This window comes from Lycorma delicatula, chromosome 1 (assembly GCF_047948215.1).
Source record: "Lycorma delicatula isolate Av1 chromosome 1, ASM4794821v1, whole genome shotgun sequence".
Taxonomy (NCBI): Eukaryota; Metazoa; Arthropoda; class Insecta; order Hemiptera; family Fulgoridae; genus Lycorma; species Lycorma delicatula.
Genome location: NC_134455.1, coordinates 85,936,727 through 85,952,655, shown reverse-complemented (window position 1 = coordinate 85,952,655; position 15,929 = coordinate 85,936,727). Strand labels below are relative to the sequence as shown.

General features: G+C 33.8%; 1 protein-coding gene across 3 annotated transcripts in view; it reads left to right on the top strand.

Annotated features, from left to right (window-relative positions):
• The window catches only part of dgo (ankyrin repeat domain containing protein 6 diego), a 547,244-nt gene that overhangs the window by 514,103 nt on the left and 17,212 nt on the right, over window positions 1-15,929 (top strand). For all 3 annotated transcript variants that reach the window (XR_012755281.1, XM_075357499.1, XM_075357494.1), the window contains one exon: window positions 6,037-7,012. Coding sequence is in view for 2 of the 3 variants with exons in the window: in XM_075357499.1 (XP_075213614.1) it covers window positions 6,037-7,012 (976 nt within the window). In the remaining variant the exon portion in view is untranslated. The remainder of the gene's footprint in view (window positions 1-6,036; window positions 7,013-15,929) is intronic.

Here is a 15,929-nt window from a genome sequence, read left to right as displayed (position 1 = left end):
ACGACAATGCACTTAATGGAATGAACAGACAATTTTTATAAAAAATAATGGTAAATTTTTAGGTTTAATTGAATTAATTTCAAAATTTGATGCAAGAATGGCAGAACATATAAGACATATCAAAGATAAAGAAACAAATCATCATTATTTAGATTGAAAAGTTAAAAATGAGATAATTAATCTGTTGGCAAAGTTAAAAATTAAATAAAAAAAAATAAAAAAGTAAACATTATGCAGTACAGTTAGACTGTACTACTACTAAAAGTTGTATTGAACAATTGAGTCATTGTTCGAATGCCTGACGAACAAGAACAAAATGAAGTTGAAATTAATGATCATTTTACTGGTTTTTCTCCTATGGCCAAAAAGTACAGGGTTTGATTTATCACAGGAGTTATGTAAACCACTTAAAACTTTAAATATTTCTTTGAACGATTGCCGTAGACAAGCTTATGACAATGGGGCTAATATGGCAGGCAAGAGAAAAGGTGTGCAAGCAAGGATTTAAAAAAAAATCCAACAGCATTTTTTGTGTCATATTCTGCGCACAATTTAAATTTGTTAATAGGTGATATGGCTTCCTCTGATCCTATGGCTATGACATTTTTTTGAACACTTTCAAGAATTTATACACTATTTTCCACATCTGCTCACAGGTGGGCTATTTTAATGAAAAATTTAACAAATTCAACTCTAAAACCATTATCAGATACACATTGGGAATGCCGAATAAATTCTGTGAAGTCAGATTTGATTTAGACAAAATTGCAACAGCATTTGAAGAATTAAATGATGTGACAGAGGATTGTAGTGTAAAACGTGATACAGATTCCCTATTTGAGCATGCAATTAATTTTAAATTTGTTTCATCTACAGTACTGAATGAATTATTATTGACAATCAATACAGTAAGTAAAACTGTACAAAAAACTAATTAAGTTTTACTAAACTTAAAAACTGAAATTAAAAACCTGATTTAAGTTTAGTAACTAAGCTTTTAAAAGGGCTGATGGATTTTTTTAAAGAACTTTGAGAGAATGGTTTTTTAAAATCTAAAATGGAAGCAAATAATATTTGTGAAAAAACTCATATTTCAAATAAATTAAGAATAAGAAAACGTAAATATTTATTTAACTATGAAGGAGCAGGAGCAGATAAATGTGTAAATGATCCAGAAAGAAACTTCTACAGAAATCATTTCTTAGCAGTAATAGATCAAGGCATATCTTCATTACAAGAAAGATTTGAACAAATTGAAAATCATATTAATATTTTCAGTTTTCTTTACAATATTCCACTATTACGAAAAATGTAAGATGACCAACTTAAAACATTTTGCATGGTTTTAGATTTAAAATTAAGGCAAGATGATAATCATGATGTAAACGGAGCCGATTTATACGAAGAAATTAAAATTTTTTGTTCGATCTGTACTAATGTTGAAAATGCAACACCAGTACAGTGCTTGAATATGCTGAGAAATATGCATGATTTCCAAATTTGGCCATTGGTTTAAGAATATTATTAACAACTCCAATTTCAATAGCATCAGCAGTACAATTTTTTTCTCAATTAAAACTAATAAAATATCATTTACAGACAATAATTTCACAGGAATGATTAACTAATCTGACACTTTTACCTACTGAGCACGAAATATGTGAAAAATTAAATTATGATGATTTAATAAAAGATTTTGCTGAAATAAAATTCTGCAAAATTAATATTTCATAAAATAGTATGAAAGGTTCATTAAAAAAATTAAGATGAAAATTAATAAAAACAAACATACAGTCTTAAAAAAGTATTTTTTTTACACTTTTTGTTTTATAATTTCCGCAATTACGTTTAAGTAAATTTTTGAAAAGTTAAATTTAACTATTTCACTTATTAGTTTGTTTTTTTTTTTTTTTTACTAATACTTAGTTTTTTTACTTTTAGAAAGGGCCCTGCAATTTCTGATTTGACTCAGGCCCTGCAAAAGCTAGGGGTGGCCCTGATTGTTCCTTCACTTTGTTTTATTATTTTTTTTAGATACACTTTAAATAATGACCATTTGATGATGACTATTTTGCAAATTCCATGCAGTTTTTGATTTTAAATAGAATTAAAAATAGTACTTGAACATTATTTTGTTTTCCAATTTATTTTTACTTGTTTCCAATAAAAAATTCATAACTCTTTTTTTACGCTAACAGTTACCTCAATCATTGTTTTAACATAAAAAATTAACAAAAAATTAATTTACAGATAAACTTTAATCTGAAAAGGTTATTCTGTATAGCTGGTTGTATGTTTAAAAAAGTTAAGAAACTTAAGGAATATTAACTTAACAAATCAAACATTAAAAATATGCTGGGTCTGTTATGTATTTGTTTCATTTGATGGATGTATATATATATATATATACATATATATATGTGTGTGTGTGTGTACTCTAAATTTAACATCTGAGTTTAGCATTATTCTTTCCTGTGTGTGCAGAAATTCCCTAATGGTGTACAGTGTTCACATTCTGTACAAATGTATTGTGAAATAACAGTATACAAATTAGAAAATTTTCACAGAAATTTGAAAACACTCTCTCCTGACGCACTACATGCATTGAGTTGTTTATAGAAAAATAAGACCCATGTTCAATCTACACTATAATAGCATCATGCAACATTAATCTCTAGTACCAACAAGAATGATCACTTCATTATTAGCTTATTAAATTTAGTTATTTTTATTTCAGTCTTTGGTGGATTTTCAGAATTTTGTTCTTTATATAAATATTTTAATTATAAGGTTCATTTTTTTTTAAATATTTTTCAAGTAATTAACATTGCAGATCATTAATGAATTACTTTTTTCTTCCTTATAACAAAGCAAGAAAATTTCTATTTGAATAAAATGGCTTTGTTTACACTTTTCTTTTTTTTTTGTTACTGTAGAAAACCGTTGGTGCATATATTTTTGTAAAATTATATTCTCAAATGTAAGTTACTTTGAATTTGATTTGATTAAATTTTATTCATTTTGAATTTTAACTTTGTATATTTCAAACTCTTGAGGAAGGAGCAATAAAAGCATCTGCAAGTGAAATTTTTTAAAAGTAAAGAACTATATTTTGGTTTTTGTTTTGATTGAACTTTTAAGTTTCAAGAAACTGCTAGTTCAATTAAAAATATTTGTTTTTCATTCAATGATTTTTTATGTGAGAATTATGAAGGATGATTTTGTCTATTGTAGTGGTATGTATTTATTGAATCAGTACAGTCTATTAATACAATATAGTAAAAGATTGATTTTCTTAAAGGAAAAAACAGACTTATATAATGTTTCTGAACATAGATTAGCAGCAAGTGACATTGCACAAATCACCTTGGACTCGCAATCCTTGTTGTCTCACTCATGGTAAACTGTCTTACTCCTTTCTGAATTCTGAATCACAGGCTGCCTATCTTCATCTTTTAATCTTGTCACTGCTATCTGATTCTTGTACAGATTGTACATAAATCTTCTTCTCCTATATTTCAGTTCAGTTTTATTTAAAATTTTAAACATTTATTCCATCTTTATCAAAATGGTTTCTTAAAATCTAAAAGTGTCACGTAAGTGGCTTTAATTTTCTTAATCCTGCCTTGTAAGATCAATCTAAGAACCAGACTTCTTTGTGCTCATGCTTTTTCTGAAAAAAAACTGATCATCATACTACACATCTTTCACAACCTGATAATTTAATAAATTGCTGAGCCATTTAAAAAATCTTCCCAATATTTAATTAAAAAATGCTGTTTAAAGATTTTCTTCTACAAAAACAACATTATTCTACCAATAAATTGTTAAACTATTTTTTATAAACTCTGAATTTTCTGCATCATATCCAATGTGAACATAAATATATGCTACAGTAATTTTCAATAACGTCTACGGAATTGTAAAATATTTGTAGTTATTTTTTTATATTTAATATAAAACTGTATTTATCTTAATATTGTTTCAAGTGTTTATACTTTAAATAATTAATATGAATTTTAATCGCATCTATTTTTTATCTTATAATTAATTATACTCATTCCTGACAATTACAAGGCATGTCTTTTAAGTATGGGCCATTTGATATAAAAATTGAAATAAGCAAAATAGAAAAAACTTAATTACAACAAAATAAACATACATATACATACTATTTTTCTATATATTCGCCATTCACTGCAATACATTTTTGATATCAGCTTACCAGCTTCATTATTTCATTGTTGGAGAATTCTCCCGCCAGGGATTTAAACCAATTAATTACTCTGTTTTGCAATTTCTCATCATCTTCAAATTTCTGTGATGCAAGCCATTGTTTTAAGTGTAGAAAAAGCTAATAATCACTCGGTGCAAGATCCGGACTGTAAGGTGGATGTTCAAATTGTCACAATTGTTCAGTGGTTTGTTTGCCATGTGAGGTCATGCATTATCATGTAGAAACAATCTCCTGTCAGTTAGCTTCCTGCACATTTTGTTTTGAATTGAACATCTGAATTTTGTAAGTGTTTTACAGTATGTGTCGGCATTAACAGTTCTTTCACATTCAAGAAATTCAATCAGAAATATTCCTTTGGCATCCCAAAAAACTGTAGCCATAAGCTTCTTCATTGAACTTTCTTGCTTAAACTTTTTGGGCTTTGGGGATGATGAATGTCGCTATTACAGTAATTGCTGCTTTGTCTCATCATTTGAATAAGATATCCACATTTCACCACTGCTCAGCGTGTTTCCCGCATCTCAAAAATATTTGAGCTGTAGCAAGACAATTTTCTTTGTGTGTTTCTGTCAACATTTTTGTACCCATCCGGAACACAACTTTCTGTAAGCCAGTTTTTCAGTTAAAGTGTAGTAAATTACTGCAAAACAAAAGGAAATTCACGCCTTCTGTTTTCATGGTTTTTTGCATTCACATTTTTAATCAATTCATCTGTGATGACAGTTGGGCAACCACTATGTTCTTCGTCATGAACATTCGTTTTTCTTCCATGAAACAAACGACACCATTGATGAACTATACCTTCATACATAACACTGGATCTGTAAACATTGACAAGTTCTCAACATTGACAAGTAGCAGATTTGTTTTTCACCAATAGATTAACGAATTGGTGATCACACTTCACAACTGGTGGGATTATTTATTGTAGCACTCATTTCAGCTAGGCTGTACACAGCAAATAATGTTAACCTATTGTTGCAGACAGACAATCATTGTTATACATAAACATGCTACACTAGCACCATCAATTTCCATCATATTTAATGGCAAAAAATTGAAAACGTCCCTTACTTAAAAAACATGCTTGAATATAATGTATTAATATGTACCAAAGTAAAATATTTATTTATACATTCTGTTTGCTTGTAAATTATCCTGGTGAGTACTTTCTGTCTGGGATATGTTAAACAGATAATGTTGTAGGTTATGCTTATCTGGTTTTGCTTTCTTTTATATGGTTATAATTTATGAAATATTTGAATATACCTCTCCAATCTCATAAACCCTTCATAATAATCTATGAAGTTTATTCTGTCACACTTATTTTAAACAAGATTTTTACAATAATACTGACGATATGTCCCTACTGTCTTATTTCTTTTTAAGGCTTTTTAATATTCAAATTTAGATCTCAAAATATTCTTCTCTGATATCATCATCAATTTTTTTTCCTTTGTAGGAAATCTAGTTCTGTTTATTAATGTTTTGGAATTATACTTCCTCACAACAATTATTAAGCCAAATCATATTTCAGTGATTGGTCTTATTCGACATTGAGCTGATCTTTTCTAAAACAGTGCTGTTACTTAATTTCAATAACCAAAGTACTTTGTATTAGTGTTAAATAACAATTAAAAGTAATAACAACTTTCACTAAATTTGAACTATGTTTTATACCATCAAAGGGCAGTTGTTACAGTGGCTGTTGATTATTAAGCATTCATTCTTAATATGGTTTGGGTGACTTAAATTTTTAAACCAGATCACTGTTATTGATGTTTTGTTGCTGATTTCAGGGACCTGTTGGTGTTGGGTATACATGCTATTGTGCACCATTTTTCCGACATATGGAAGAACAATTGGAAAGAGATAAACAAGAATTACAAAATAAAATAGACATTGCTGAACAACGACTGGATAAGAAAGTTCAGAATCTAGAAAGAAGAACAGAAAGCAGGTTATCCCAATTGAAGTTACATCAACATCATTTGGCACAATGGTTACGTAATGAAGCTGGCCTGCATCGTACCAGAAGCCTTGATTTACTGCTTGATAATGAATTAAGCGTAAAACTTGATTCATTGAATGTGGATAATAATGTAGCAGGTAATTCTGATGCTCAGCCTCATCGTAGTATGGATGATCTCAGTCACAGTGAATGGCAGGAGCAACCAGTTGATGTTCCTAAAGATCCTCTAGGAAAGTTTTGGAGGAGCCAATTTTTAGGAACAGGAAGAACAAAATGTCCAGATTTAGTCTCTTCATTACATTCACATAATTCACAAACAAGTGATCCGCTTGAACATTCAAAACAGGAAAGTGTATATAAAGATAGGTTATCAGACAATTATGCTCTTGAATTACCAGTGAAAAATGATGATAGGGATAATAAAAGATTATCTGAATGGAAAAGACATGAACTTCGTAGATCTGTGCATGAAATAGTGTCTCGTGTTCAGCATTCTAATCCTCATCGGAGTAACAAACCGGGAGTGTCGTGTAGGGAAGAGGGTGAGGGTAGGGAAGAAGAAGCTGAGTGGTGTGGTGTTGAGGGTGTTGGAGAACATAGTAGTGTATGGAGGAGGGATATTAGTTCAGATTCCAGTGATGGAGAAGATGTTGACCAAGTAAGAACATGGCAGGAAGTAAAAAGGCTACCGTATCGAAGTAGAAGTGCTGTTTACAGTCCTCCTTTAGAACGAGAGCCAAATGATTCAGGTTATAGCACAAAGATCTGTAGCAATTCTCAAGGACCTTCTCCTTCACTATCAGGTTGGTATTAATTTTTCAGTTATTATTTGCATGAATAAATTGAATTAAATTTTAATACAACTCAGTCTATAAACTGTGTTAGTTTAACTATAAAAACAGACAGTAAATGTTGCTTCTCTAAAAATTCTGTTATTCTCAAGCATGACATATAGATGAAAGATTTTTTGACCACTTTGACATCTTTAGAGTTAGGATATTAAATTAAGAGAAAAGTTGTTATTTACATTTCACAAATTAAATTGCCTTCTAAATTAAAAAAAATTAAAGATAGCAGATTTAGAACCAGATCAAAAAAATATCTTCTAGACAAATATTTATTTACTTTGGCTCAGTTTTAACAATGAAATAAATGTTATCAAATATTTCTTCCTACTTTCCTTCCATTTAAAGGAGCTCTTATACATAATATTTATATTTTTTGTACACAGTATAATCTAAGCTAGATATTTTAAAAGTTAAGATGTTTTTAAATTTTTTTTAATCCTTCAGTGGGATTGTCTCAAACAACAGTTACTTGATTTTTTCTTTTACTCTATAAATGCTGTTAGAAATGCTGGTACTCATTTTATAGTATTTTATAAGTATTGTTTGTTTGTTAATGTTTATTATCATTTCTTCTTTTATTTATTTATTTTTTGTATGTTATTTCCTCAATTTATATTGATGGTTATTGTTTATAAATTGAAATAGCCATCTAGTTTCAAATTTTAAGTAACATCTACTGTAACAACTTGGAAGCACTTGCTTGTTTTCCAATTTATTATATTGTTTATATTCATTTTATAAGCAGTTTTATTTACTAAATAAGGGAGGGAACAGTTTCGTACTAATGCCTATTGACTCATACTTTTAGATTGAATTTTTAAAACTGCAGAATTTGAAGCTGAATTTTGGCATGCATAACTGAAATGTAATGTAGATCTGTTAACATATAATGTTTGTGCAGTTGCATAACTTATTATGAATTCATTGTTATTGAGAAGTGTGATAGGGAGACTTAGTTTAGATAACTGACCCATAGTTGTCTCATAGTGATGAATCCCACTAGATTGTATGCAACAGCGCATTGGGCTAGTCTAGTAGTTAACTTGTCATCGCAAATCAGCTGATTTCAAAGTCAAACGATCTAAGGTTCAAATCCTAGTAAAGACAGTTACTTTTATATGGATTTGAATACTAGATCATGGATACCGGTGTTCTTTGGTGGTTGGGTTTCAATTAACCATTCTTCTCAAGAATGGTCGACCTTTTTTTTCCAGTGAGTTGGAGAAATTTCGCCAACAGGTTCTGCAAGATGTTATTAAGAGTGTGTATGTGTGCCTGCGCATTACCGACTAACTGATCTTACCAATCTAACTGATCCTCCCTCCAGGGTCGGTCCAGCAATTAAGCATTACTCAGCCCCGGTGGTGCCTTCAAGCTTAGGGGTTCAGAAGTCCCTGTGCCTCATCACTGATGCCCATCCTCGCAAGCGTGGCAACAGTGGCTCTACAGAGGGTTGTCCTTCACCACTTCAGTCTCCAGCTCTATCTTCTCCTATCCAGTCTTCAAAGTCAGCAAATCTGCACTTCGTTCTCTGTGCTCTGCTCCTTTGGTTTGGATGATTCTCACAATGCATTTCTCTACCAAATTCCATCCTTGTGACCCTGCAAGCATGTGTGTTATAATATTGTCTGTGTTGATCCAGTTTAGTCCAGCTTCTGTCTTGATTTTTGCCTCAAGCAGGCAAAAAAAGTATGTGCAGGGGAGTCCTCCTCTCCACAGTATATACACTGTGGGAAGTCCTTTATCCCAAAACGATATAGATACACACCAAACTCCCCATGCACAGACAGGAATTGTGTGAGGTGGTAACCCATCTCATCATATCTCCTACCAACCCATGGTTCTAATCTAGGTATCAGCTCTCTGGTCTAACTACCCTTGGTTGTGGTTTCCCACACATTCTGCCACTCCTGATTGAGCAGATTTTTTGCCTTTGCTTTGGAAATACCTTGGTAGATTCTAGTTAACTGAGAGGCTCTCAAGTAGATAGGCCAAGACCATGACTGCTTCTCTGAAAATTGTCCTGTATGCCATTATAATTTTAATCATAGCTATTCATTGGAGTGAGGTGAATTTACTTATATTTTTCTTCCTTTTTAGTGCTTCTGATTAAGTGGGTACAGCATAAAAAAGTATCGATGTGACTTCTGTATAATCAGTTGCCTCTTAGTTGCTCTGGGATCCCATTTGCTATCCATAAGTCTGCCCAGTGTATTTAACTCCCCTTTCATTTTTTTGGTGACTTCCTCAATATGTTTATTATGGAGGTAGGACTTCAAAATCCATACCCCCAGATATTTGGCATGACTAGACAGACCAACCTTAGTGTCATTAGCCTGAATGTAAATATCTTTAATTTTTCTATGTTCGACCATGGTGACCATTGTAGTTTTCTTGAGTGCAAGTTTCACGCCTCTTTCCATGAGCCAACCATTGACTTGTACTGTCTCAGAAGCTACTTGTTCAACTTCATGTTCGGTATGTCCCCAACTAGCAGGGCTAGGTCATTCGCATATGCTATTACAGATGTACCTTCTCTGAACTCTAGCTCCAAGAGCTTGTTAAAAATTATATCCCATAGGATAAGTCCCAAAACAGAGCCCTGGGGACCCCACTATACATTTGGAACTCCTCACTCCCTTCCTCTGTTCTGACCTTCAGATTTTGTTAATATAGGTCAGTTATTAATTACTGCTATGACATATTTGCAGATTCTTCTCTTCTTCAGTGCCTCCAGTATTACTGGCCTGGGCACATTATTAAATGCATTGTGTACAGCCAATGGCCCAACAAGGGGAATGTTTCCAGTCTTCCATGTCCCTGTTGCATGGTCACCAGCCTACCACCTTATGGTGGTTCCGAAGGCTAAACAGAAAAAGAAAGCAAAGAATTTATGCAACACCAATGAATCAAACATTTTGTGCCAGTGGAGTGGAAAGAACTGGCACATACTCAATTTTTAACTGCATAGACTTTATAACTGAGTGAATTCAGACATTCATTTATTTGCTGTGTTACTTTAACAATAGAATAATAAACAGGAAAATAGTTACAATAATGAATGAATTCTTTAGGTATAAGTGAAAGGATTTTTTTTTTTGTCTTCAGTCATTTGACTGGTTTGATGCAGCTCTCCAAGATTCCCTACCTAGTGCTAGTCGTTTCATTTCACTATACCCCCTACATCCTATATCCCTAACAATTTGTTTTACATACTCCAAATGTTACCTGCCTGCACAATTTTTTCCTTCTACCTGTCCATTCAATATTAAAGGACTATTCCAGGATGCCTTAATATATGTGGCCTATAAGTCTGTCTCTTCTTTTTACTATATTTTTCCAAATGCTTCATTCTTCATCAATTGTAACACCTGTAACATCTCTTCACTTGTCACTTTATCCACCCATCTGATTTTTAACATTCTCCTGTAGCACCACATTTCAAAAGCTTCTTCGAGGGTAAGTCAGTTATTATCCACAATGTGGTTATAAATTTTATTGCAATACAAATAGGAAACTTACATGTACATCATTTATCAACATAGTCCCCTTGCATTTAACGCACTTGGTCCATCATTGCACAAGCTTCCTGATGCCCTCATAAAAGAAGGTTTTTGGTTGAGCTGCAAGCCAGGAATCCATCGCTTCTTTCACTGCTTTGTCCGAGGTAAATTGACTCTTTAAGTGGACCAAACAAGTGGTAGTCAGAAGGGACAAGATCAGGACTATACGGAGGATGAGCCAGTACTTCAAAGTTGAGTTTCAGCAGTGTGGGCAGCAGTATGTAACCCACCGGGTTGGTCTAGTGGTGAACGCGTCTTCCCAAATCAGCTGATTTGGTAGTTGAGAGTTCCAGCGTTCAAGTCCTAGTAAAGCTAGTTATTTTTACACGGACTTGAATACTAGATCGTGGATACCGGTGTTCTTTGGTGGTTGGGTTTCAATTAACCACACGTCTCAGAAATGGTCGAACTGAGAATGTACAAGACTACACTTCATTTACACTCATACATATCATCCTCATTCATCCTCTGAAGTATTATCTGAACGGTAGTTACCGGAGGCTAAACAGGAAAAAAGAAAGAGGGGCAGCAGTATGTGGATGGGCATTGTCGTGCTACAACACAACACCTTTCGACAGCAGTCCTCAGCGTTTGCTTCGAATTTCAGGCTTCAGCTTGGCAGTAAGCATCTCATCTCACTGTAACACGCACTGTTTATTGTCGTACCCCTTTCCTCATAATGTTCCAGTACTGGGCCTTGTGAGTCCCAAAAAACTGTAAGCATCAGTTTTCCAGCAGATGGTTGGGTCTTAAACTTTTTTTGCAGGGCAAATTTGGATGTTTCCATTCCATACTCTTCCGTTTACTCTCCGGCTCGTAATGATGGATCCATGTTTCGTCACCAGTGATAATTCTGTCTAAGAAGATGTCCCATTCATTACCATAGCGATTTAAATGTTTTTGGCAGATGTCCAAGCGCGTTTGTTGTTTGTTTATGCAACTGTGTGAGTTGTTTTGGGACCCATCTTGCACAGACTTTATGAAACATAAGTCTGTTGTGGATGATTTTGTAGGCAGAACTGTAACTAATTTGCAGACAATGTACCACTTCATCAATAGTTACTCGTCTGTATAAGAAAACCATGTCACGTGCATGCTCAATGTTTTCCTCAATGGCGGTAAACGGTTGTCCGGCTCCTTCATCATGCATAACACTTGTGCGACCATTTTTTAATTTTTCAATCCATTCGTAGACACTCCGTTGCAGCAACACACTGTTCCTATAATGTACCGAAAGTCTTCAATGAATTTCTCCCCTTGATACACCTTCTGATCACAAAAAATGGATCACTGAACGTTGTTCTTCTTTGGTGCAAACAGGGTGTGGAGCAGCCATGGTTAATGGCAGGGCAGCGATAATGGAACTTACCTAGCAGCATCAAACCTGCACAGACATAACAACAGTTAAACCATGCATGCGTCATCTACACAACACAACAATACTATCAACATAAACTAAAATATAACTAAATTGCAGATAATAATTGACTTACCCTCGTAATCTTTTCTTCTCAGGTACTCCGATCGTCCAAGTTTCACTTCCATATAAAGCTACGCTTCAAACAAATGCTTTCAAAAATCTTTTCCTGCGTTTAAATTAATTTTTGATGTAAACAAATTATATTTCTGACTGAAGACAAAGTGAATATATTTCTGACTGAGTGTTCTGATATAGTTCTGACCATTTTATGTCGCTCCTAATGCATCCATCCATCCATCTTAATGTAAGTAATTTTACTTCCCAAATAACAAAATTCTTCTACCTCCATAATCTTTTCTCTTCCTATTTTTATATTCAGTGGTCCATCTTTGTTATTTCTACTACATTTCATTACTTTCATTTTGTTCTTGTTTATTTTCATGCAGTAGTTCTTGCGTAGAACTTCATCCATGCCATTCATTATTTCTTCTAAATCTTTTTTTACTCTCAGCTAGAATTACTATATCATCAGCAAATCGTAGCATCTTTATCTTTTCACCTTGTACTGTTATTCTGGACCTAAATTGTTCTTTAACTTCATTAACTGCTAGTTCTACAAGGTGTGTGAGAAAAGTAATCAGATTGGTAACACTGCGAGCGATCTGGCAACGCTGTGTCTACCGGTCTGTGCTAGACTGGTTTGTTCATCCCTTCCACATGGAAACAGTACAAGTTTCAACTACGTTCAGCCAACACATTATTTTTGACAGCGCCATCAGTGAAGTTGTGTTTCTGTTGTGTGTTATGAAAATGAAGCATCGGAATTTAGAGCAACATTGTGCAATCCAGTTTTGTGTTAAACTTGGGGAATCCGCAAGTGTGACCTTTGAAAAGTTGAAACAGGCCTATGGGGAACATTGCTTACCAAGAGTACAAGTTTTCCGCTGGCACAAATCATTTTTGGAAGGCCGAGAACACGTTGAAAATCAACCTCGCTCAGGGAGACCTTCAACTTCAAAATCTAACAAAAACATTAAATGTGAGAGGGTTCTTGTGACATCAGACTGTCGTTTATAAATAAGGATGATGATTGAACAGTTATATTTAAACAATTCCACCGTACATCAAATTTTGACAGATGATTTGGACATGCAAAAGGTTTGTGTGAAACTGGTGCTGAAAAACCTCACAACAGAACAGAAGGACAATCGAAGAAATAGAAATGTGTGTGTTGATCTTCTTGAGAGGATTGACAATGACTGAGAATTCTTCAATCGTGTGATCACAGGTGATGAATCCTGGATATTTGAGTACGATTCAGAAACAAAGGCACAAAGTGAAGAGTCGCACACTGTCATCTCCTCGACCGAAAAAATGTAGAATGAGCAAATCAAAGATCAAAACCGTTGGTAAGTAAAATGTCAGTCTCATTACATTTTTCACACACCTCCTATGTAAAGATTAAAGAGTAACAGGGATAGGGAACAACCTTGACAGACTCCATTTCTTATTATGGCTTCTTTCTTATGTTCTTCAATTATTACTGTTGCTGTTTGGTTTCTGTAAATGTCAGCAATCGTTCTTCTATCTCTGTATTTTTCCTAATTTTTTTTAAAATGCTGAACATTTTATTCCAGTCTATATATCGATTGCCTTTTCTAGGTCTATAAATGCCATGTATGTTGGTTTGTTTTTCTTTAATCTTCCTTCTACTATTAATCTGAGTGCTAAAATTGCATCCCTTGTCCCTGTACGTTTCCTGAAACCAAATTGGTCTTCTCCTAACACTTCTTCCACTCTCATCTCAATTCTTCTGACAAAATTCTAATTAAGATTTTTGACGCATGACTAGTTAAGCTAATTGTTCTGTTTTCTTCACATTTATCTGCTCCTGCTCTCTTTGGTATCATGACTATAATACTCTTCTTGAAGTCTGACGGAACTCCCTCTTTTTCGTAAATATTACACACCAGTTTGTGTAATCTATCAATCACTTCCTCACCTGCACTGCGCAGTAATTCTGCAGGAATTCTGTCTATTCCAGGAGCCTTTCTGCCATTCAAATCTTTTAATGCTCTCTTAAATTCAGATCTCAGTATTGTTTCTTCCCTTTCATCCTCTTCGACTTCCTCTATAACATCATTTCCTCCATATAACTCTTCAATATATTCCACCCACCTATAAACTTTACCTTTCGTATTATAAATCGGTGTACCATCTTTGTTTAACACGTTATTAGATTTTAATTTATGTTCCCCAAAATTTTCCTTAACTTTCCTATATACTCCATCTATTTTACCAATTTTCATTTCTCTTTCCACTTCTGAACACTTTTCTTTAATCCACTCTTCTTTTGCTAGTTTGTACTTCCTGTTTATAGTATTTCTTAATTGTCGATAGTACCTTCTACTTTCTTCATCACTAGCATTCTTATATTTTCTACGTTCATCTATCAGCTGCAATATATCCTCTGAAATCCAAAGTTTTGTACCAGTTCTCTTTGTTCTGCCTAAGTTTGCTTCTGCTGACTTAAGAATTTCCTTTTTAACATTCTCCCATTCTTCTTCTACATTTTTTACCTTATTTTTTTAAGCAGACCTCTCGCAATGTCCTTCTCAAAAATCTTCTTTACCTCCTCTTCCTCAAGCTTCTCTAAATTCTAAATTTTCTTGGAAAAAAAGCAGCTGTAATTTTCCATTGCTTTCAGCTGCGCAGTACTCAGAAGATTGAGTGATGTTGATATGGCCGTTCTGTCCTCGTTCTGACCTACACCCTTAACAATTACTGAAAGAGCTGCTGCCCTCTTTCAGGAATCATTCCTTAGTCTGGCTCTCAACAAATACCTCTCCAATATGGTTGCAGCTTCGGTCCAGCTACTCTGTATCACTGAGCACTCAAGTACCCTCACCATCGGCAAGGTGTCATGATTCATAGTGGGAGGAAAAGAGGATATAATTATTTAAATATTAATGTTTAAATAATTCTCATTCAAATGTTAATATTTGAATCTAATTTTAGATAAACGTTCAAATTAAAACATTGAATATATCAAAAAAATAATAAAATAAGTAAAACATTTAACAAAAAACAATAATATAAAATAAGTAATTAATTTTTCTGTTTCAGTATAAAACATTTACCTACCCTTTTTATTATGACCACAGTACACTTATAAAAACAATGAATTAATAAATTTATTTCCATCACACAGAAACAGTCATTTCAATTTATTTCTGCTTTTAATATATTTTACAAAACACTTGTCAACGGACATTATCCACAAAAATAAGTAAACAATAGAAAAATTTAGAGACATTATAATTAACTTAGACCATTCAAAGCTCGGTATTTTGCTAGTTTTTATAATAAAATAATAATAAATTCTTAACAACTTAATTATCTTTTTATGTTGTTACCACATATATGCTTAATTTAATATCGGCGGGCGATAACGGTAGCAGCGATGTGAGTGGGGCGCACAGTATATGGACGCACGGATACAGCATCACTCCCACCACGCAGATGACCGTGCACTTCTCCCGCCATAGTGGCGCTGCAGCCCCATCTCCCTCAGGCACCAATAAAAGAGCATTCACCATGAGAGTGAAGGCAATTCATCTTTGACCATCACCTGAAGAAGAAGTTGGAAGAAGAAGAAGCCCTGGCCAGCTCAATGTGGGACCTCCCGGCAGATGCCAACATCCCTGCCATAGTAGCAGGCCTGGCCGGCTGAAAGGGAATCACTGGATGCGGATGCTACATTCCCGCTCCAGCTCGCCGAGCTTCAATCTACCTGGCCGGCCCGCCGAAGGAGTCTCTGGGTGCAGATGCATCCATAACTCATAACTTACAATAACCCTGAAAACAAATGATTTTGATGTAAAAGTAT